Genomic DNA, 22,671 nt, shown 5'->3' with positions numbered 1-22,671 from the left:
TGTCTCCCTCTCTCTCTGCCCCTCCCCCATTCATGCTCTGTCTCTCTCTGTCCCAAAAATAAATAAAAAACGTTGAAAAAAAATTAAAAAAAAAAAAGTGTGGGGAAGCTACCAGGCTGCACTTTCATTGAATTCACTGGAAACATTGAAGCAATTGAAAGAAAACTTCCATCAGAATCTATATTCAGGTGCTCTGCCTTCCTGTTAATAGATGAACTATCCAGGCACCCATCAAAAGGGAATCCCTTCCCCTGTGCACCAGATTCCATCCCTTCTCTCCAACTGCAGTACTAAGAAGAGTGCCTTCCTCTTGTAATTCATTAAATTTTCACTCTTGGGGTGCCTGGGTGGCTCAGTCAGTTAAGCGTCCGACTTCAGCTCAGGTCATGATCTCACAGTCCGTGAGTTCGAGCCCCGTGTCGGGCTCTGTGCTGATAGCTCAGAACCTGGAGCCTGCTTCGGATTCTGTGACTCCTTCTCTCTCTGCCCCTCCGCGTCTCTCTCTCAAAAATAAATAAACATTAAAAAAAATTAAAAAAAATTTTCACTCTCCATTGGATTATTCCCATTGACATAAAAACTGGATGTTATTTATTGTTTTAATAAACACTTCCTTTGACACCATTTTCTCATCCAGCTACAAGCCCATTTCTCTGTACTTCTTGAAGGCAAAATCCCTCAAGAGTTGTGTAAACTCACTCTCAAATTCCTCCCCTCTCAATCTATCATAAACCTTCTATAGTCAAGCTTTCACATCTACAGTTTCATAAAACTGTTCTTGTCAAAGTCTCCATTGATCTTAGTCAACTTTCGACCCTCGTCTGACTTGATCCTTCAGCAGCCTTTGACCCAGTAGATCACTCCCTCCTCAACACACTTTCCCTTGTTTTCCAGGTAACCGCACCTCTCTTAGTTTTTTTCTAAACTCCCTGGGGGCACCACCTCACCTTCCTTTGCTGGTTATTCCCCTTCTCAACCTGCTAGGATTAGAATGCCCCAAAGCTTTGTCTTTAGTCTTCTCTTTCTTTTCTACATTCACCTTGTTTCATAGCTTTAAATTTCACCTATATACCTATAACTCTCATTTGGCATGTACAGCCTGAACCTTTTTCATGCCTTACTGCCAACTAGCCATCCCAAATACAACATATCCAAATTGACCTCCTTACACCCCCCTCAAAACCCCACTCTGCCTACAGATTTCTCCGTTTCAGCTAATGGCAAGTATATGGTTCCAGTACCTTGATCCAAAAGCTTGATGTTGATGTCTTTATTTCTCTCACATCCCATATCTGGTCTGTCGGGAAATCGTGTTGAAATCTCCAAAATATTTTCAGAATCTGAACACTTCTCATCACCTCCACAGCTTACTCCTCCGATTCAAGTTACGATCATTTCTGGTCTCGTTCAGTAGTTCCCAAACTTTGCTGCACATTGGACTCACCCAAGGATCTTTAAAACATGACTGGCTCTACCCCTTGATATTTAATTTGGTATGGTATGTGATCTGGGCACTGGAATATTTCACTACTCTCTAGGTGATTCTAATACGCAGCCAAGCTTGGGAATCTCCAGTGTAAATATGATAATAGCCACCAGGCCCTGGATTTAGTTTACACCACACTAGCGGGCTCATCCTCCCACTATCTCCCACCGAGGTTCCAGCCCAGCCTCCCTGGAGGAGGCGGACCCTGGGCTCAAGTACCCTTATTTAGAGACATCCCCATTCACACTCTCATTTTCCTGCCATCTATGCAAAAGACACCAAGCGACTGCCAAAAAGTTAGAGAGTAAGGGTAGGCTAGCTTAAAAACGCAATAGATAAAACGGAGCCTCTCTAAATAAGCCTGGCGTACCCTCTGTACATAAGCACTGTCCGGCCGCTCTACTGTCCAGGTCGAGCTTTCTAGCGCCCATGAGCTCCTCGGCGTTTAGAGGATCCCATTCTACAGCCTTTAGATCCGAGGCAGGAACAGCTTGGGCTGGAGATTTTCTCCGCCTCCTGCAGCTGCGCGAGCCGCCGCTGGGGGGCGGGGCGGGCCTCTGCGCGCGCCGTCTTCTGGGAACAGCTTTACGATATGTTGACCGTCGTTTTACGACAGGCTGGGGTTGCTTTGTGGCTGTCAACTTTGCCTGAGGTCTGAGTTGTTAGCCACGGTGTGTGTGGTAGCAGCTACGACTACCGCGGAGAAATGAGGCAGAAGCGGAAAGGTGCGGAAGGGAGGGAGAAGCGGGCGGGTTTGCGGGGTAGTAGGGGAGGGGCGAACACCTTGGTAGTCAGGTGCTGAAAGCAGTTTTTCCCGCAGGAATCCTCTGCCTCAGCCAGTCGCTCTGCCACCTTAGGGTCAGTCTGTGTGTCGGCTCCAGTCCTCTATCTTCTCGTTTTACATGTTGTGCATTTTAAGCTAGCCTGCCGTTACTCTGTTCTTTTTTGGCAGTCACTTGGTGTCTTTTGCTTAGATGGCAGGAAAAGCTTTATTCCAAGGTATGCCTTACAAGGAGTCAACGTGGTTGGTCGATTTAACGTGCTCTCGGGTCTCTTAATTTGCTAAGATTTTATGGTACGTTTAACCTGTTGTTTTAGTTAAAAGAAAGAAAGAAAGAAAAACTCAGTCCTTGGTTGTCTGTGGGACAGTCATACAGTTCTTCCCGATTTATATTACCTCCTGAATTGGCCGGGAGCAATTCCGTCTTTCGTTTTCAACAGGATGGAGTCAAATTTCAAGTATTTTCTCACAAGTTCTAAACTTGTCTCTGTACATTCAGTTGAGCAGTCTAATAATGATTGGTGGTTGTCATAGTAAAAGCTATTTATTGAGCCTTTGCTAATAATTCTGAAGTTGGTATCATTTCCCCTTTACAGAAGAAGCAGCTGAGATTCAGAGTTAAGTAACGTTCCCAGTCCAAAATTATACATAGGAATTGGAACTGATGGTCAGGCTGTCTGTGTGCACCCAAAAAACCCACAATTTTTGTTTGTTTGTTTAAATCTTTATCACTATGGCTTTGGGCATCAACTGCCATTTCTGGGAACAGTTCCAAATGTCCAGGTTACCTTCAGTTGTCCTGTGGCATCAAACTACATGTCCCAAATCTTCTTCCTCTGCCTTGCTCCTCTGCCTGGCAGGCCAGACTGCTTTACACTCTTCACCTGTCACTAAGTCCTGCCTCCTGAAATACTTTATTAGTCATCATTTTGGCCATCATCGTCCTAACCCACCTTCGTCAATAACTAGTATCTGACTAGTACTTTGGCTTTCCTATAATGTTATTTCAGTTGATTCTTACAATAGTCTTGTCAAATATATATTGTATTATCCCAATTTTGCAGGCAAGGAAATGGGGGTAGAGAAGTCATTGATCTTCCCATTATCACATAACCAGTGAGTGTTGGAGGGTGGGAACAGGAACCTATTGTCCAAGTGTTTTTACTTTAAATCTTTGTGGGTTATTTTTTCATTGTTGCCTTTCTAGAGCCTTTTACTTAATATGTATTCTTTTCACCATCTGAATCATTTTTGTATCATTTTCTTTGTATACTTATTTTTTTAAACACTACTTTCCTCTTTTTACTACCAGACTTGAGATTATATAATTATCCAGTCCATTTAAACGACTTGCCTAGTAGTCAGCGTACCCTGTACTATGTTTTTTATTGAGCCTTGTCAGAAAGGCTATATTCTAGTTAGGCAACACTCCTTCACACAAAGGTAGGTAATTCCTATACCTGGCACTGTTCCATCTGGATTGCCCTCTGTTTTGCTTGTCCACTTTTGCCCTTTCTTCAAAGACCCCCATGCCATTTCCCCCACAAAGCCTTTCCTTACTAATTTACTTCTCTAGTTAAGTTTTGATATACTCAAGAGCTATACAATTCATTTTTAAAATCTTTATTTTTATGTCTTGAATCTCCTTTTCCTCTCCAAATTAATTATTACATAGTGTTTCAATATATTAAACAGGTGAAAGCCAAGCTACTTTGGCTTAATGAAGAAAGAAACCCTCCCTTTCCTTCCTCTCCTCCTCCTCCCCCTTCTTCCATCACCACCATCATCAATCTTCTATTACATGTCCTTGAAGTGCCTTTTTTGGCACTCTGGAGTGCTGAATTACATGATTTGGAAAGCATTTAGCCTTTGATTGTACATGGACTTTTTTCTCTCACGTTGTGTTAGCTTTGCTTCATTAAATTAGAGGCAGCTTGGTACAGTGGAAAAAAAGCGTGGAAGTTGTGAAGAAAACACCTGGATTTGAGTCTTAACTATGCCATTTACAATGACATCTTAACTTCCCTTAATTTTTAACATCTGTAAAAGGGACTAACAATGTCCACCTTGTAGTGTTGTGTGGTTTCAAATGAGATAAAGTAAATGAAAGGGCTCCATAAATGCCAGGGCTTTCTCATCTGTAGTTTTTTCTGATGACTCCATCATCTTTGCACGTGCAACTAGCTTTCTCTACAGGCTAGAAGTATGTTTGCTGGCAGTTCCCAAGCTGCAGTCTCACAGCTTTTATCACTGAAGAGAGACTGGCAGTTTTTGCCTTGAGAAAAGAGCTCAGATTTGCCTGATCTGGAGAGGTGCCCATCCTTGCACCAATCAACCGTAATTGGGATGGGGTCAAGTAAAAACATGTCAGCCTCTGCTATTGCCTTTTAGATGAGAACAGAAGTGTCGGTTGCCAGGAGGTCGTGATGGTGAACAGACTATATCTTAGAGATGCATTAAGATCCCTGTACAAGTATAGAACTAACATCCTTTGTATTACAAAGTAGTATTGCATTGGTTCGTAATATTACTTCTGTGGATACTTGGATTTGAGTTTCACTGTTACCCCTTGGTACCGTTTTCACAAAAGCAAATATTTCTGTTCTATCTACTGCATTCTATTCTGAGAGTAAGATGAAGTAATGCATCCAAAGGTAATTATAATTCTGGAGATAAAGGGAAGTTATTTTAACCACTTTGGTGCTTTCTCATGCAATTAGGTTCTGACATTTTTATAGTATATGTGCTTCTAGAATGAGTTTTTCCCATATATAGGTGAGGCCAGTTTTGTTTTAATTAAAGATACAAAAGATATGATCAAACTTTAAATAGTAGAGGTTGGTGTCTTGTAAACTTGAGCTATTCATCTGGGATGGTTGGGAAAATTTTGGAAGGAAAAAATAATTACAAAAATCTTTACTGAGTAGTATGATTTTTAACACTGTTAAATATCTTTCCAGGAGATCTCAGCCCTGCTGAGCTAATGATGCTGACCATAGGCGATGTTATTAAACAACTAATTGAAGCCCACGAACAGGGGAAAGACATCGATTTAAATAAGTAAGTGGATTTATAAAAAAAAAAAAAAAAAAAGGCAATCCTATTCTTAGGTGGTGGCCTTTTTAATGAAATTATCAAATACTTCTTGTTTTCTGTCTCATGTTTTAGTTTTTAGTTGAAAATTTAGCTTTCTACCCTGCCCTGTCACTCATTTATGGCAAAATTCTCTCATAGCCTAATAACATTAATAGCTCCTAATATTTATTGGATGCTTACTATGGTCCAATCACTGTTAGTAGTTCATTGTCTGTATTAACTTAGTCCTCTGAAAAACTGTGTGAGGTAGGTACTTATATCACCCTCATTTGACAGATGTGTAATCTGAGACAGATTACTGTCTCAGTAATCGGCAGAACTGAGATTTGGAATTAGATTGTCTGTCTCCAGAGCCCATGTTATCTTCTGTGCTGCATTACTTTACATCCTTGTTCTTTTCCTACTGTCTCAGAAGTAGCAGCAGCTGTCTCTCATGAAAATACTCCCTCTGAGGTCCATGATCTTTTCCTACTTTACAGCCTCTTCGACATGTTCACCTATTTCCTTTCCACGGTCACATTCAGTGTTGACTTTGCTACATCCTCAAATAAGAGTAGACCTTCATCTCTGCATCTTTTTTTTTCATTAGATACTCACTATATAGAACCGCTCTAATGAAAGAGTTTTCTCCCTGCTCTCAGGTGACTCACCAGTGATCTAATCACCACACACATGACTTTTTTTTAAAGACTATTTTCTGTTACTTGAGATACTTCAGTGTTTTTTCACTTCCTTGGAATATTGCACTTAATAAACTTTTGCTAAAGGAGTAAATAAGTATCCTTTCTTGACTATGAGATTATAGTTTACTGATTTTTCTACCATGTGTTTAGAAGTTTCTTTTCCGTCTGTGTTGGCTACCCCCCTAATTACACAAGTCTTTTATTTCTAGTGAACATTCCTACTTTTTGTTTATTTTTTGTCAGTTTCTTTAATTTAGCACATCTAAAGTAAACGCTAACATCTTAAAACCAGCCCCTACGCAGATGTCCTCTTTGCCTGATTGTGTTAACCTTCACCCAGGCTTGAAACTCTAGTGTCCTCTTCAAATTGTTTTTGTTAGGTCCAATCAGGATTTAACTTTGCCTACTCTCTTCATCATGACTCTCCCTTTCATTTCCACTACCAACTCCGTAACCATCTCTTTTTAAACTTAATTCTAGACTACTGCAGTAGCTAATACTTTCAGCCTCTTTTTATCCCTTACTGGGTTAATTGTTCCTTGTTTTATCTTCTATCATGTCATTTCCCTGTACAGAAACTTTCAGCATGTCCCCAGTGTTTATGGAATTAAGTGCAAATTCCTCAGCCCATTATGTAAAGTCTCTCCATCTGGCTTCAACTGTCCCAACTTTTTAAATTTCTGTACCTTTACCCTGAAAATCTGCTTTCTGTCAGATCTACCCATATATGTTAAAATATGTGCATTCCTGCTTCACATAAGCCCACCTATTTGCTCTCAGTGGCATCGCCATGTCTTTACTGCCTGTCTGAAGCCAACTCTTTTCTGTGCCTGTTTTCCATGACTGTCTCCCCAGCACACAGTGGGATCCTTTCTTGAGCTTTGAACACATTCATTATTGTATGTGTGTTGTATCACATAGGTTTTTATCACTTACACATTTATTTTTGTGCATGCCTGTCTGCAAACATGCCAACATAGGGCATGAAACAACTATGCCTTATACTTCCTGGCATACCAAGTACTTAGGTTCTCTCTACGAATCAGGTACTGGGTTAACAGTTCTTGAAAATGATGCAAACACCTCACAATAATTTTAGATGGACTAAAATCAGAAATTAAGGTGACTGTTAGGGTTTGCTAGCAGCAAAGAAACAAGAAACCGATTCAATTGTAGAGAAAAGCAAGGAATTATTAGTTGTACTAAAGGTTATTTCTAGGGATTAGGGATAGAGTTACAGTCAGGAAGGGATAAATGGATCCTCTGAAGTCCTGATCATTTTCTGTTTCTTGGAGTGTAGTAACACAAGTGTTTGCTTCCTAAATGTTAAAGTGTATTTATGTTTTATGTTCTGTTGTTTATAATATTTTAGAATACATTTTAAAACACTTTTAAAAATGTATGTATCTTATTTCCTGTTTGGTTCTGCATACCTTTCCTTTAAATTGTTTTTTGATTGTTTTTATTTTTGGTCTAAGAGTATGGCTTACAACCAGGCATTCTCCCCCCCTTCCCCCACCATCCCAGGGGACATTTCTTAATGTCAGAAGATGTTTTTTAGTTGTTACAAAGGGAAGTGGGGTGCTGGTGAGTAGAGGCCAGTGATGCTGCTAAACATCCTACAATATAGTGAACAGTCCCTTGCAACAGAATTACCCTGATCCTAGATGCTATGGTGTTAAGGTTGAGAAAAGGGTAGAATTCTATGAAGCTGGAGCACTAATTTGAATGAGACCTACCTTCTGTCACTATCCTGGGACCCTTTCTTAGTCATCTTGTTTTCTTTCTGGTACTCCAGGGTAAGAAGAGGTTATTGATGCATTTTCCTGATTTTCTTCTATTCTCCTGTTGTTCAACAAATGTTAAAGCCAGTGTTGTCACCTGGTGAAAGGATAGGGGGATGACAGGAGTTGATGGTGTTATTTATAGGTCTTTCTTTTGGTAGATTGTCTTGAAATCTTATGATCTTGATAATGATGGATGCTTTACTTTCAGGGTGAAAACCAGGACAGCTGCTAAATATGGCCTTTCAGCACAGCCCCGCCTGGTGGATATCATTGCTGCAGTCCCACCTCAGTATCGAAAGGTTTTGGTCCCCAAGTTAAAGGCAAAACCCATCAGAACTGCCAGTGGGGTAAGTGGTTTGATTTACGAAACATTGGTTGTGTTTCTGCTCTGCCAGAAATCCTTGCCTCCGGGTAATATGCAGTTAGGTGAAAATGAAGGATTTGGTTTAATAAAATTCATATATTTTAACATGTGCTACAGTAGAGACCTGTGCAGAATGTTATGAGGGCACAGTGAGGAAAAACATTTATTGTGCTTAAAGGAGTAGATGATGTTTTTATGTCCTTAAAAGTATAAATTGAGGCTTGGTGACTGTCACAATATGATAAATATTATTGGCCATTTTAAGCTCATGGCTTTCAATACAATAGATACTTGTAAAAGTTACTTTATTTTTTAATGTTTTTATTTATTTTTGAGACAGAGACAGAGCATGAGCAGGGGAGGGGCAGAGAGAGGGGGAGACACAGAATCTGAAGTGGGCTCCAGGCTCTGAGCTGTCAGCGGGGCTCGAACTCATGGAGTGTGAGATCATGACCTGAGCTGAAGTTGGATGCTCAACCGACTGAGCCACCCATGCACCCCTGTAGAAGTTACTTTTAAGAGGTAGTTAATGAGGGCACCTGGGTAGCTCAGTCGGTTAAGTGTCCAACTCTTGATATTGGCCCAGGTCATAATTTCATGGTTTGTGAGATTGAGCACCACGTTGGGCTCTGTGCTGGCAGCATGGAACCTGCTTGGAATTCTCTCTCCCTCTTTCTTTGCCCCTCCCCTGCTCGTGCTCTCTCGCTCTCTCTCAAAATAAACTTTAAAAGATAAATAAACATAAAAGATAGTTAATGGTGCAAAGTCATTCTATATATGGTATTTGTGAAGCAACTAACATAATTGGGAGCTCTATGGAAATCCAGAGGAAAAGGTGGCCTGGTAGTAAAAGAGACTAGGGAAAGCCCAACAGAAAGCATGGCATTTGCTTGGCATATAAATAGTGCTCATATAAACAGAGAAGAGCAGTCTTGAGTAATAGGAGCAAGGTCACAGGGAACTAAGGTGCAGATAGAGATGTTATAAGAGGTATGGTATGTGCAGGGAACAATGAGTACCTCAGACTAACTAGAGTTGATAATTCATTTGAGAAAGCAGCAGGACATTAGGTTGAAGAGTTAGTTTGGGATCAACTTATAAAAGATCTTAAATGTCCTGCAAAGAAGCTGGATAATAAGAAACTGTTAAAGATATTTGAGAAGGAGAGTGATATATGAACAAAACAGATTTTCAGAAAATTTTGTTACAAGATGTAGAGTAGCTTGGAGCCAAAAAGACCATTTAAGATACTCTTGGTTTAATCTAGGTGTGAAATGTGTTAAAAGCTGGAATTAGGGGGGCGCCTGGGTGGCGCAGTCGGTTAAGCGTCCGACTTCAGCCAGGTCACGATCTCGCGGTCCGTGAGTTCGAGCCCCGCGTCAGGCTCTGGGCTGATGGCTCAGAGCCTGGAGCCTGTTTCCGATTCTGTGTCTCCCTCTCTCTCTGCCCCTCCCCCGTTCATGCTCTGTCTCTCTCTGTCCCAAAAATAAATAAACGTTGAAAAAAAAAATTTAAAAAAAAAAAGCTGGAATTAGGGTAGGGGCTGTAGGATACAAAGAGTAAGTGTGAAAGATACGATTTGGACCCTCTTAAAACATGGTACTCAAAATTGAATTGTGTGTTCCTGATATGATCATAGAACTTGAGTCTGTTATTTGGATGGGAGTATTATACTTGTAGTAATTACAGTTTATGTTAACTTATTTGGTGGCCATATCTCCTGGATTGTATTACATTTGTGGCTAATTAAACCCTAAAATTTTATACACAATGTATCACCAATCCTGGTCTCTTCTCCTTTGTACTTCAGTGTTTCTGTTTTATTTATTCATACCTGGTGTAAAGGGTTCTTTAAGAAAAACTAATATAGTTGAACAACGTGGGTTTGAACTGCATGGGTCCACTTAATAGGCAGATTTTTTCCAACGTATATAGTACTGTAAATGTATTTTCTTTATGGTTTTCTTGATATTTTCTTTTTTCTAGCTTATTTTATTGTAAGAATATAGCATATAATACATATACAAAATATGTATTAATAGACAGTTTCTTTTACCAGTAAGGCTTCTAATCAGCAGTAGACTATTCAAGTAGTTAAGTGTTGGGGGAGTCAAAAGTTATATGCAAATTTTCAACTGAGTTGAGGTGTTATTGCCCCTAACTCCTGCTTTGTTCAAGGGTCAACTATAGTTTCAAACCCTTCACCTCTCATTTTTCCCTTCAGCTCAACCACTTTTAACTCTTAGCTGATTTCTTGGCATTTACTTCCATATCCCTAAATAACACACTTTATAGATAAGTCTTCTATTCTTAGCTTTCAGCATTAGGTATGAGCTTGCTGCTGTGCAAGACAAAGATTTAGCAACCTTTCAACCTGACTGATAAACCTGGCTTCCATGACCCCATTCTCTGTCCTTCTCCCCCTACCTCTGATTATTTCTTTCTTTGAGATCTATTCTTGTCCTGCTTGCCTCTAAAAATTGATGTTTTCTGTGGACCTGGCTCCACTGTTTTTAGTACTGTACATGCCCTTTCTTGTGTTCTCATCCATTGACATTTCTAAGTATTGTTATGTGCTGACTTCCAGCTCTGACCTCTCCCTAAGCTTCAGGCTCATGTCAAATGGTCTATCAAACATTTCTCTTTTGACTGCCTGGATACCCTCAAGTATAACATAACCAAAACTAACTTCGAAATTGCTCATTCATCTTTCTCGTCCATCTTAGTTCATGGTACCTCCATCCACTCAGTTTCCAAAAGATGTGAAATGTATTGTCCATTCCACAACCACTAGTAGGAATGTTTTTGCCTCCATCCTTTTTTTTTTTTTTCTTAATGTTTATTTTTGAGAAGGAGGGAGAGAGAGAGCAGATGGGAGGGGCAGAGAGAGAGGGAGACAGAATCCTAAGCAAGCTCCATGCTGTCAGCACAGAGCCTCTTGGAGGGCTCAAACTCATGAACTGTGAGATCATGACCTGAACCAAAACCAAGAGTCAGATGCTTAACTGACTGAGCCACCCAGGCACCCCTGGCCTTCATTATTTCTTATTTAGACTATTCAGTCATTTCCTAACTAGTATATTTTGTCAAGGATGGATTTGGTGCAGGTAAGACAATATCAGAGTGAGCTGTTAAAAATATCAGAAGTACAGGGGAAGGTTGGAAGATGTCAGAGCAGGAGGACCCTCGACTCACCTCGTTCCACAAATACAAGTAGATTACTATCAAATCATCCCAAGTACCTCAGAAATTGACCTGAAGAATTGCAAAACAAGCTATACAACTAAAGGTAGAGAAGAAGCCACACTGAAGAAGGTAAGAAGTGCGGAGATGCAGTTTGGAAGATAAATAGATCATGGCCACTGTGGTGGGGAGGGAGCTGCAGTCACAGAGAAAGGCAAGAGACAGAGTAACACTGTCACACAGGGAAGCCTGCAGGGAAAACAAATCCCCACAGCAATAGTCTTGGAAAGTGAGAGGGGCTGAATTTTGGGAGTTGTTACCACCAGCAGGACTTAAACCCTGGAATTTTAAAAGTCAGTGGGCTTGGCTGGGATAGAGCCCAGAAGGCATTGCATTGCTCCTAGAAGGCAGGCAAACAACCTGTGATGTATAGCATGGAAACAGCAATATCAAGAGTGCGTGGGGCACACAGTGGGGAGGTTGTTTGCTCATCTTGGAGCATATCCCAGAGAGGTAGAGTTCAAGGAGAAACCCCTCCAGGAACAAAGGAACTGGCCAGTGCCGTTTCCTTCCCCCATCCCTCAGCATAAGCATAGGGCCACCTGCAGCAACCAGCACAGTGCCCATACTGGCCACCTAACTTGTTTACACCAAGCTCCACCTCCCTGGACTCCATGGGAACTGCCCTTCCTAGCCTTGCTTGCCTCAGTCCTGGCATGACCAGTCCCTTCCCCCAGGAGACTGGCTCATACTCCTGCTTATACTGTGTCTCCTGACTTGGGACTTTTGTGGAGCCTCCGTTCTGGCACCAATGGCAACAGGTCTCATTTCACAAGCAGACCAGAGTATACCTAGTTAAAACATGCCACATTCACTTTCTGGGGATTCCCAATATCCTGGCAGGTGGACTCCGCTTCTTCACAGGCAGCCTCTGGTCGCGGCGTACCAAGTTCCCCAGTCCTTCGTGCCACAGGACCCCAGGCTCCTGGGCTGCTGCTCTGGCCCGTTCACCTCTACCGTCAACAGACTGATGGCCAAACTTGAAGAACTCCATTTGACCGGCGCCAAACAGAACACCAGAGTATGGCTCATCTAGTTTCCCTAAATACTCGTCCCAGCAATGGGCCGAAGCCTCTGAAAGAGGTAAAGTTGGGAAACTGCGGATTGCTAACAATCAAGGAAGGACTGAGGTGTCATTTACTTTGAATGAGGCTCTTGCAAATAGTCACAATATTGGCAGAAAACCAGCTTCTGTCAGCACTCCTAGAGAACATCCATTTGTCTTACAAAGTGTTGGAGGACAGACCTTAACAGTCTTTACTGAGAGGCTCATCAAATAAACTTTCATTGGAAGGAATAGTCATACAAAGAGCTGAATGCCAACCTGCTGCCAGTGAAAACTACATGAGATTAAAGAGATTGCAAATAGAAGAATCTTCCAAACCTGTAAGGCTATCACAACTGGACAAAGTTGTGACAACAAATTATAAACCTGTTGCTAATCATCAATACAATATTGAATATGAAAGGAAAAAGAAAGATGGAAAACGAGCTCAAGCTGATAAACATGTTTTAGACATGCTATTTTCAGCATTTGAGAAACATCAGTATTACAGTCGTAAGGATTTGGTGGACATCACAAAACAACTTGTGGGGTACCTAAAGGAAATCTTGAAAGAAATTGGTGTTCAGAATGTAAAAGGAATCCACAAAAACACATGGGAGCTGAAGCCAGAGTATAGACAGTATCAAAGAGAAGAAAAGAGCGATTAAGAAGACTCTCAGCCAACATGCTAACAGAACAACTAAAAAGTGATGTGCTAAGGAAACACCATTGATATCAAATACTTGAGTTCCATCTGTTATAGGGGTAAAATGACTGGAAATTTAATTTCCCTACATTTTTTAAACAACAATTCTTGTTACTTAAGTGTTTTTTGATGAAAAAATTTATAGGCCTGCGTTAAACTAGATTATTCAGGAGCAGGTGTGGGGTTGGGGAGGTTAAGAAGGTTTTTCTTTTTTAAATATTGACTCTTAAAATGTAAAATTAGGAAATGATTTCTAAATGAGGACTCTCTGTCCTTGTCTTATCTCCACAGAATTGAGGTAATGCAAATCCAAAGTGAATGGTAAAGCAAGAAAAAGTACTACAGAAAGTCTTAAAAGGAATAAAAAGCCAAAATTCCTTTTTCTGGAAAAAAAAAAAAAAAACACGCACCACATTCAGGTCAGGGACCAAACACTGTTCACAAAAGGCAAAGAGAGCCTCTGCAGACAGTTGGCCTGAAGTATAGAGTAGCCAGGACAAAATAACACACCAAATGCAGCACATTTTGGAGACGTTCCCAGAAGCACCTGGCCCTGGGGAGCAGTGGACTCTACACAGCAGGGCAGTATAGGACCTCATCTTCGTAAGGCCATTACCCTTAAGAACAGGAGATGTAGCTGACTTACCTAACATACAGAAAGAGGCACAGACTTAGACAAAATGAGAAGACAGAGAAATTTATCCCAAATGAAAGAACAGGACAAGGCCATGGCCAGAGATCTAAGCAAAACAAATATGAGTAACACACCTAAAGCAATGATTGTAATGATACTCACTGAACTTGAGAAAAGACTGGAAGACATGAGTGAGATATTTAACACAGATTTCAGGAATAACATAGCAGAGATAAAGGGCTCAATAAATGAAATGAGAAACATGCTGGATGGAATGAACAGCAGGCTGGAAGAAGCAGAGGAACAGATTAATGACCTACAAGACAAAATAATGGAAAGTAATCAAGCTGAACAAAAGAGAGGAAAAAAATTATGCAAAATTGGAATAGACTTAAGGAACTCAGTGACTCCATCAAACGTAATAACTAACATTCATATTATAGGAGGCTCAGAAAAAGAAGAGAAAGGGGAGGCAGAGAATTTATTTAAAGAAACAATAGCTGAAAACTTCCCTAATTTGGGGAAGGAAACAGGTATCTACATCCAGGAGGCACAGAGAACCCACAACAAAAGCAGATCTAAGACAAGACATACTGTAATTAAAATGAAAATTAAAATTAAAAAAGTAATGGTTAAAAAAAAATCTTAAAAGCAGCAACAGAAAACACAGTTATATACAAGGGAAACCTCTAAGGCTATCAGATTTTTCAGCAGTAATCTTGCAAGCCAGAAGGGAGTGGCATGATATTCAAAGTGCTGAATAGGAAGAATCTGCAGCCAAGAATACCCTATGCAGTAAGACTGTCATTCAGAATAGAAGAAGACTGGATAAAGAGTTTCTCAAACAAAAAACTAAAGGAGTTTGTGACCACTAAGCTAGCCTTAAAAGAAACATTCAAGAGGACTCTTGGAGTGGAAAGAAAAGACCAAAAGTGGCAGTATATAGGTAAGAAACACAAAAGCAATAACAATGAATATTTCTCTCAAAAATCAGTTAAGGAACTCACAAATAAAAGGATATAAATATTCACCATATACCTAAAACGTGTAGAGAAGAGGAGTAAAGAATGGAATCAAACTAAAACCACCATCAACTTAATATAGACTGCTGTATGCTGTAGATGTTACATACAAACCTAATGGTAACCACAAATCAAAAATTACTAATAGATATGCAAAGGATAAAGAGAAAGGAATCCAAATGTATATCACTAAAGAAAACTAGCAAACCATGAAAGAGAAAAAAAAAAGGATCAGAAAAAAACTTCAGGAACAACCACAAAACAAGTAATAAAATGGCTATAAATACATATCCATCAATAATCACTTTGAATATAAATGGACTAAATGTTCCAATCAAAAGACATATGGTGACAGAATGGATTAAAAAACAAGACTCACCTATACGCTGCTTACAGGAGATTCATTTTAGACCTAAAGACACCTGCAGACTGAAAGTGAGGGGATGGAGAAACATCTATCATACAAATGGATGTCAAAGGAAAGCCAGAGTAACAGTATTTGTAAAAAGAAAGAAAGAAAAAAGAAAGAAAAAGAAAGAAAGAAAGAAAGAAAGAAAGAAAGAAAGAAAGAAAGAAAAATAAAGAGAAATAAAAAATAAGTTTACATGGAATATACTCCAGAATAGTTCACATGTTAGGCCAAAAAGCAAGCCTCAACAAATTCAAGAAGATTGAAGACCTGCCATGCATCTTTTTTGATCATAATGGTGTGAAACTAGAAATCAACCACAAGAAAAAAATCTGGAAAGACCACAAATACATGGAGGTTATATAACGTGCTAAACAATGAATAAATGGACCAACCAGGAAGTAAAAGAAAAAATAAAACATACATGAACACAAAAATGAAAACACAATGATCCAAAACCTTTAGGATGCAGCAAAAGCAGTTCTAAGAGGGAAGTTTATAGCAATACAGACCTACCTCAAGAAGCAAGAAAAATCTCAAAATAACCACCTAAACTTACACCAAAAGAGCTAGAAAAAGAACAACAAATGAAACCTAGAACCAACAGAAGGATGGAAATAATAAAGATTAGAACAGAAATAAATGATATAGAAACTAAGAAAACAAACAGATTAATGAAACCAGGAGCTGGTTCTTTGGGGGAAAAAAATCAGTAAAATTGATAAACTTCTAGCCAGACTTATCAAGGAAAAACAGGAGAAAGGAATCAAAATCACAGATGAGAGAGGAGAAATAACAATCAAAGCAACAGAAATTCAATTATATGAGAATATTATGAAGAACTATATGCCCACAAATTGGACAGCCTACAAGAGATAAATTCCTAGAGACATATAAACTACCAAAACTGAAATAGGAAGAAATTTGCATAGACCTATTACCAGCAAAGAAATTGAGTCAGTAATAAAAAAATCTCCTGACAAACAAAAGTCCAGGACCAGAAGGCTTCATAGGCAAACCAAACATTTAAAGAAGAGTTAATACCTATTCTTCTCCAACTATTTCAAAAAACAAAAGGGAAGGAAAACTCCCAAGTCTAGTCTATGAGACCAATGTTACCCTGATACCAAAACCAGATAAAGACACCACTAAAAAAGAGATCTATAGGCCAATATTCCTGATGAACATAGATGCAAAAATCTTCAACAAAATACTAGCAAACCAAATCCAACAATATATTAAAAATCATTCACCATGATTAAGTGGGATTTATTCCTGGATTTCAAGGGTGATTCAGTGTTCGCAAATCAACACGATACATCACATCAATAGAGAAAGGAAAAGAACCATGTGATCATTTCTGTAAACCCAGAAAAAGCATTTGACAAAATACAACATCCATTCATGATAAAAGCCCTTAACAAAGTAGGTTTAGAGAGAACATACCTCAACATAATAAAGGCCATATAGGAAAAACCCACAGCTAACATTCATCTTTAATGAGGAAAAACTGAGAGATTCCCCTAAAGTAAGGAACAAAATAAGGATGTAGTCTCTTATTCAGCATAGTACTAGAAGACCTAGCAGCAGCAATCATACAACAAAAAGAAAGGCAAGGCATCCAAATCAGTAAGGAAGAAGTAAAACTTTCACTATTTGCAGATGACATGATACTCTACGTAGAAAACCCAAAAGACCACCGAAAAACTGCTAGAACTGATAAACAAATTCGTTAAAGTTGCAAGATACAAATATGGTGCATTTTTATACACCAATAATGAAGCATCAGAAAGTGAAATTAAGGGGCGCCTGGGTGGCGCAGTCGGTTAAGCGTCTGACTTCAGCCAGGTCATGATCTCTCGGTCCGGGAGTTCGAGCCCCGCGTCGGGCTCTGGGCTGATGATGGCTCAGAGCCTGGAGCCTGTTTCTGATTCTGTGTCTCCCTCTCTCTCTGCCCCTCCCCCGTTCATGCTCTGTCTCTCTCTGTCCCAAAAATAAATAAACGTTGAAAAAAAAAAATTAAAAAAAAAAAAAAGAAAGTGAAATTAAGAAAACAATCCCACTTACAATGACGCCAAAAATAATAAAATACCTAGAAATGAACCTAACCAAAGAGATGAAAGATCTATACGCTGAAAACTGTAAAACACTGATGAAAGAAATTGAAGGTGACAGAAAGGAAAGACATTCCATGGTCATGGATTAGAAGAATAAATATTGTTAAAATCTCTATACACCTAAAACAATGTACACATTTAATGTAGTCCCTATGAAAATACCAATAACATTTTTCTCAGAAATAGAACAAACGATCCTAAAATTTGTATGGAATCACTAAAGACCCCAAATAGCCGAAACAGTCTTGGAAAAGAAAAGCAAAGCTGGAGGCATCACAGTTCCAGATTTCAAGTTGCATTACAAAGCTGTAGTAAGCAAAACAGCATGATACTGGCACAAAAATAGACATGTAGATCAATGGAACAGAATAGGAAACCCAGAAATAAACCCACAACTGTATGGTCAATTAATGTTTGATAGGACAGGAGAGAATATCCATTGGGTGAAAGTCTCTTGAAGAAATGGTGTTGGGAAAACTGGACCACTTACACCATACACAAAAATAAATTCAAAATGGATTAAAGACCTAAATGTGAGACCTGAAACCATAAAAATCCTAGAAGAGAACACCGACAGCAACTTCTTTGACATCGCCCGTAGCAACTTTTTTCTAGTCTCCTGAGACAAGGAAAACAAAGGCAAGAATAAACTGTTGTGGCTACGACAAAATTAAAAGCTTCTGCACATGAAAGGAAACAGTCAACAAAACTAAGAGGCAACCTGCTGAATGGGAGAAGATATTTACTAATGGCATATCCGATGAAGGGTTAGTATCCAAAATATATATAGAACTGGTAAAACTCAACACCCAAAAAACAAATAATCCAATTAAAAATGGGCAGAAGACATGAACAGACATTTCTCTAAAGAAGACATCCAGATAGCCAACAGATGCATGAAAGGATGCTCATCATCACTTATTAGGGAAATGCAAATCAAAACTACAATGAGTTATCTCCTCACACCAGTTAGAATGGCTATAATCAACAACACAAATAGCAGGTGTTGGCAAGGATGTGGAGAAAAACAAACCCTTTTGTACTGCTAGTGGAAATACAAACTGGTGCAGCCACTGTGGGAAATAGTAGGGAGGTTCCTCAAAAATTTAAAAATGGAACTACCCTATGATCTAGGAATCACACTACTGGGTATTTACCCAAAGAATACAAAAACACTAATTCAAAAGGGTACATGCACCCCTTGTTTATTGCAGCATTATTTACAATAGCCAAATTGTGAAAGCAGCCCAAGTGTCTATTGATCAATGAGTGGATAGAGATATGGTGTGTGTACACACACACGCGCGCACGCATGCACGCTGGAATATTATTCAGCCAAAAAAATGAGAAATCTTGCCATTTGCAACAACATGGATGGAGCTAGAGAGTATAATGCTAAGTGAAATAAGAAAAAGACAAATACCATATGATTTCGTATGTGGAATTTAAGAAACAAATGAGCAAAGGGAAAAAAGAGAGATACAAATGAAGAAACTGACTTTAAGTATATAGTACAAACTGATCGTTACCGGAGGGAAGGGGTTTGGGGGGATGTGTTAAATAGGTGATGAGGATTAAGGAGTGCATTTGTGACAAGCACTGGATGATGAATAGAATTGTTGAATCACCATATCGTATACCTGAAACTAATACAGCACTGGATGCTAACTAACTGGAATTAAAATAAAAATTTTTTAAAAATTAAAAATATAAAAGTATCAGAGGTACATATACAGCTGACTGTCATTCCCTGTCTGCTATGCATCCTATCCTTCATGCTTTTATTCCTGCCATTACTCTGGTGGTGATTTTTTACTTTTTTTAACAGCAGTTTTAGGTTTACCTAAAAAATGAGCAGAAAGTACACAGGGTTCCCATATACTTCCTTTCCTCCCTTCCCAGGTTGCCCTTGCATTGATTTGGTACATTTGTTATAATTGATAAACCAGTATTACTACCTTGTTATTAAATGAAGCCTATAGTTTATATTAGGGTCACTTATAGTGGTGTGTATTCTTTGGGTTTTAGAAAATGCATAATGTCATGTATCCACCATTACAGGATCGTATGGAATATTTCCCCTGCCCTAAAGCTCCCCTATTCATCCTTTACTGTGTTCCAAACTTCTGGCAACCACTGATTTATTTACTGTCTATAGTTTTACCTTTTCCATAATGTCATGTAGTTGGAATCAAACAGTATGCATAGCCTTTTCGGATTGCCTTCTTTCACTTAGCAATATGCATTTAAAGCTATGCCATGTCTTTTTAGTGGCTTGATACAGTTCATTTCCTTTTAGAAGTGCACAATATTCCACTGTCTTTACCACAGTTTATCCATTCTCCTGTTGAAGGACATCTAGGTTACTTCTAAATTTTGACAGTTACGAACAATGCTGCTATAAACATTGTCTGAAGAGTTTTGTGTACACCTAAGTTTTCCACTCATTTGGGTAAATACCTAGAAGCATGATTTCTGGATCATACAGTGAGACTAGATTGAGCTTTGTGAAATTGCCAAACTGTCTTCCAAAGTGGCTGTACCATTTTGCATTCCCACCAACAATGAGAGTTCCTGTTTCTCCACATGCTTGCCAGCATTTGGTGTTGTGAGTGTTCTGGACTTTGGCCATTCTGATAGGTGTGTGGTAAGTAGTATTTCGTTCTAGTTTGCAATCCCCAGATGACATATATTGAGTATCTTTCGTATTCTCATTTGTCATTGGTATATCTTATTTGATGAGGTGTCTGTTTGGATCTTTTGCTCTTATTCCTATTGGGTTGTTTTCCTATTCTAAAACTGTAAGAGTTCTTTGTATATTTATGATACATATCTTTCATCAGACGTGTTTTGCATATATTTTCTCTGAGTATGGGTCTTTTCATTCTCTTAAGAGTTTCTCAGAGCAGAACTTCCAAATTTTAATGTAGTCCAACTTAGTAATTTTTTCTTTCATGGATCTTTCTTTTGGTGTTGATCTAAAAACTCATTGTAAAACCCAAGGTGACCTAGATTTTCTCCTGTATTATCTTCTAGAAGTTTTATAGTTTTGACTTTACATGTAGGTCTGTGATCCATTTTGAGTTTGTATTTGAGTTTTTGTGTTTGTTTTGCTTAGAATGCCATGATTATTCCTCCTCCTCCTCCTCCTCCTCCTCTTCTTCTTCTTCTTCTTCTTCTTCTTCCTATCAACATTAAATATAATAACAGCTACCATATGTTGCCCACCTCTTACATACTGGCTATTGTGTTTCTGATTTAATCCTCAAAACAGTTTTGAGAGGTAAGTGCTATTGCCTACATTTTACCAAATAGGAAAATTCACAGTAAGGGGCAAAGATTCAAACTTACATCTCTCTGACTGAATCCAAAGTCATTGCTTTTTCTACTTTACCAGTAATTTTTAAACTGTACTCTATAAAACTTGAATTCCATAGTCTTTTGAAGCTACTGTGGGGCATAATAAGTAGTGAAACCATAGGAGCAGGGACATCGCTGTTTCACCCAGGGCTGTAGCTTTTATCTCATTTATAAATTGAGGTTTTAAGTAAAATGTTACTTGAAAGGAGAGTTCTGCTTAAAAAAACTTCGAAAACTACTGCACTTTACTTCCCTGGCCCCACCTTACCCTATCCTCTTGGATATTTTTGTGGTCTCAAGGCCCATTTGCTCTGTGTAGCTCAGAACCTGGCCCATGTACTGGGCCCTCAATTGTTGAATTAGACTGATCTCATCAGTGGCTCGTATTAAAAACATTTGTTTGAAAATCTAAATTTTTCATTCAGAATTGCAATTTTTTTTGAAATTTTGGACTTTCTCTAGATCACTAATGCTTTAAATTTTAATAATTTTTATTATGAAGAATAATCAAACTTACAGAAAAGTTGAAGGTCCAATATAAAGAACATTTTCCCCCTGAACCACTTAAGAGTAAGTTGCAAAGTAAGTTGCCTTTGAATACTTTAGTATGCATTTCCTACAAACAAGGACATTTCTTTTTTTTTTTTTTTTTAATTTTTTTTTTTTCAACGTTTATTTATTTTTGGGACAGAGAGAGACAGAGCATGAACGGGGGAGGGGCAGAGAGAGAGGGAGACACAGAATCGGAAACAGGCTCCAGGCTCTGAGCCATCAGCCCAGAGCCCGACGCGGGGCTCGAACTCCCGGACCGCGAGATCGTGACCTGGCTGAAGTCGGACGCTTAGCCGACTGCGCCACCCAGGCGCCCCAGGACATTTCTTAAATCACCACAATACAGCATCAGAGTCAGGAATTTAGCACTGATAAATACTGTCATCTCGTCCTCAGATCTTGTTCAAGTTTCACCCACTATTTCTATAGTGACCTACAGATCCCAGTTCAGAATCACATGTTGCATTTGGTTGTCCTGTCTCTTCACTCTGGGCACTTCCTGCCTTTCCTTGCCCTCATTACCTTAACACTTTTGAAGATTTCACGCAGGTTATTTTGTAGCAGGTTCCTCAATTTGGCTTAATCAGATGTTTCTTCATAATTAGGTTCAGGTTATACATCTTTAGCATTGGAACATCACAGAAGTGATAATGTATTCTTATCGTACCCTATCAGGTGGTGTGTGTGTGTGTATATATGTGTGTGTGTATATATGTGTGTGTGTATATATATACACACACACATATATACGTGTGCATGTATATGTATATATGTATATATACATATGCATATGTATGTGTGTGTGTGTGTATATATATACACGTATATATATGTATACACATGTGTATACACACACACACACACATATATATATATATATATACACACACATATATATATAGTTTCAATTTGTCCTGTCATGGATAATGTTCTTTCTTTTCATTGAGGTAAATTGCTGTTGTAACATTTTTATTGAGATAAAATTTCTATATAACATTATATTAAATTCAGGTGTATAAGATAATTTGATATTTGTATACACTACAAAGTAACCACCACAATAAGTTTAGTTACCATCCATCACCATACAATTGACCCACTTCACCTGTTTTGTCCCTCTCCCAGCCCCCTCCCTCCTTGATAACCACCAGTCCATTCTCTGTATATATGAGTTTTGTTTTGTTTTCTTTTTTATATTTCACATATAAGTGAGGTCATATGGTATTGTCTTTCTCTGACTCATTTCATCTACCATTTAATACCCTCAGGGTTCATCCATGTTGTCACAAATGGCAAGATTTCATTCTTTTTTATGACCGAGCAGTATTCCACTGTATATACATCTATATCGCACCTTCTTTATCCATTCATCCACTGATGGGTAAT

The 22,671-nt window shown here is 38.9% G+C and overlaps 1 protein-coding gene and 1 pseudogene across 1 annotated transcript in view; both read left to right on the top strand.

Annotated features, from left to right (window-relative positions):
• Window positions 1–2,150: 2,150 nt before the first annotated feature.
• The window catches only part of ELP3 (elongator acetyltransferase complex subunit 3), a 98,824-nt gene continuing 78,303 nt past the window's right edge, over window positions 2,151–22,671 (top strand). Inside the window, exons 1-3 of the mRNA XM_047091706.1 lie at window positions 2,151–2,211; window positions 5,228–5,327; window positions 8,042–8,180. Coding sequence (XP_046947662.1) covers window positions 2,193–2,211; window positions 5,228–5,327; window positions 8,042–8,180 — 258 coding nt within the window. The 5' untranslated portion in view covers window positions 2,151–2,192. The remainder of the gene's footprint in view (window positions 2,212–5,227; window positions 5,328–8,041; window positions 8,181–22,671) is intronic.
• On the top strand, window positions 11,295–14,116 carry LOC124520664 (general transcription factor IIF subunit 2-like; annotated as a pseudogene).

Source organism: Lynx rufus, unplaced genomic scaffold, assembly GCF_022079265.1.
Source record: "Lynx rufus isolate CCGP_SWC_20201006 ecotype Redwood Valley unplaced genomic scaffold, mLynRuf1.p SCAF_3, whole genome shotgun sequence".
NCBI lineage: Eukaryota > Metazoa > Chordata > Mammalia > Carnivora > Felidae > Lynx > Lynx rufus.
This window is presented reverse-complemented; position numbering and strand designations above follow the sequence as displayed.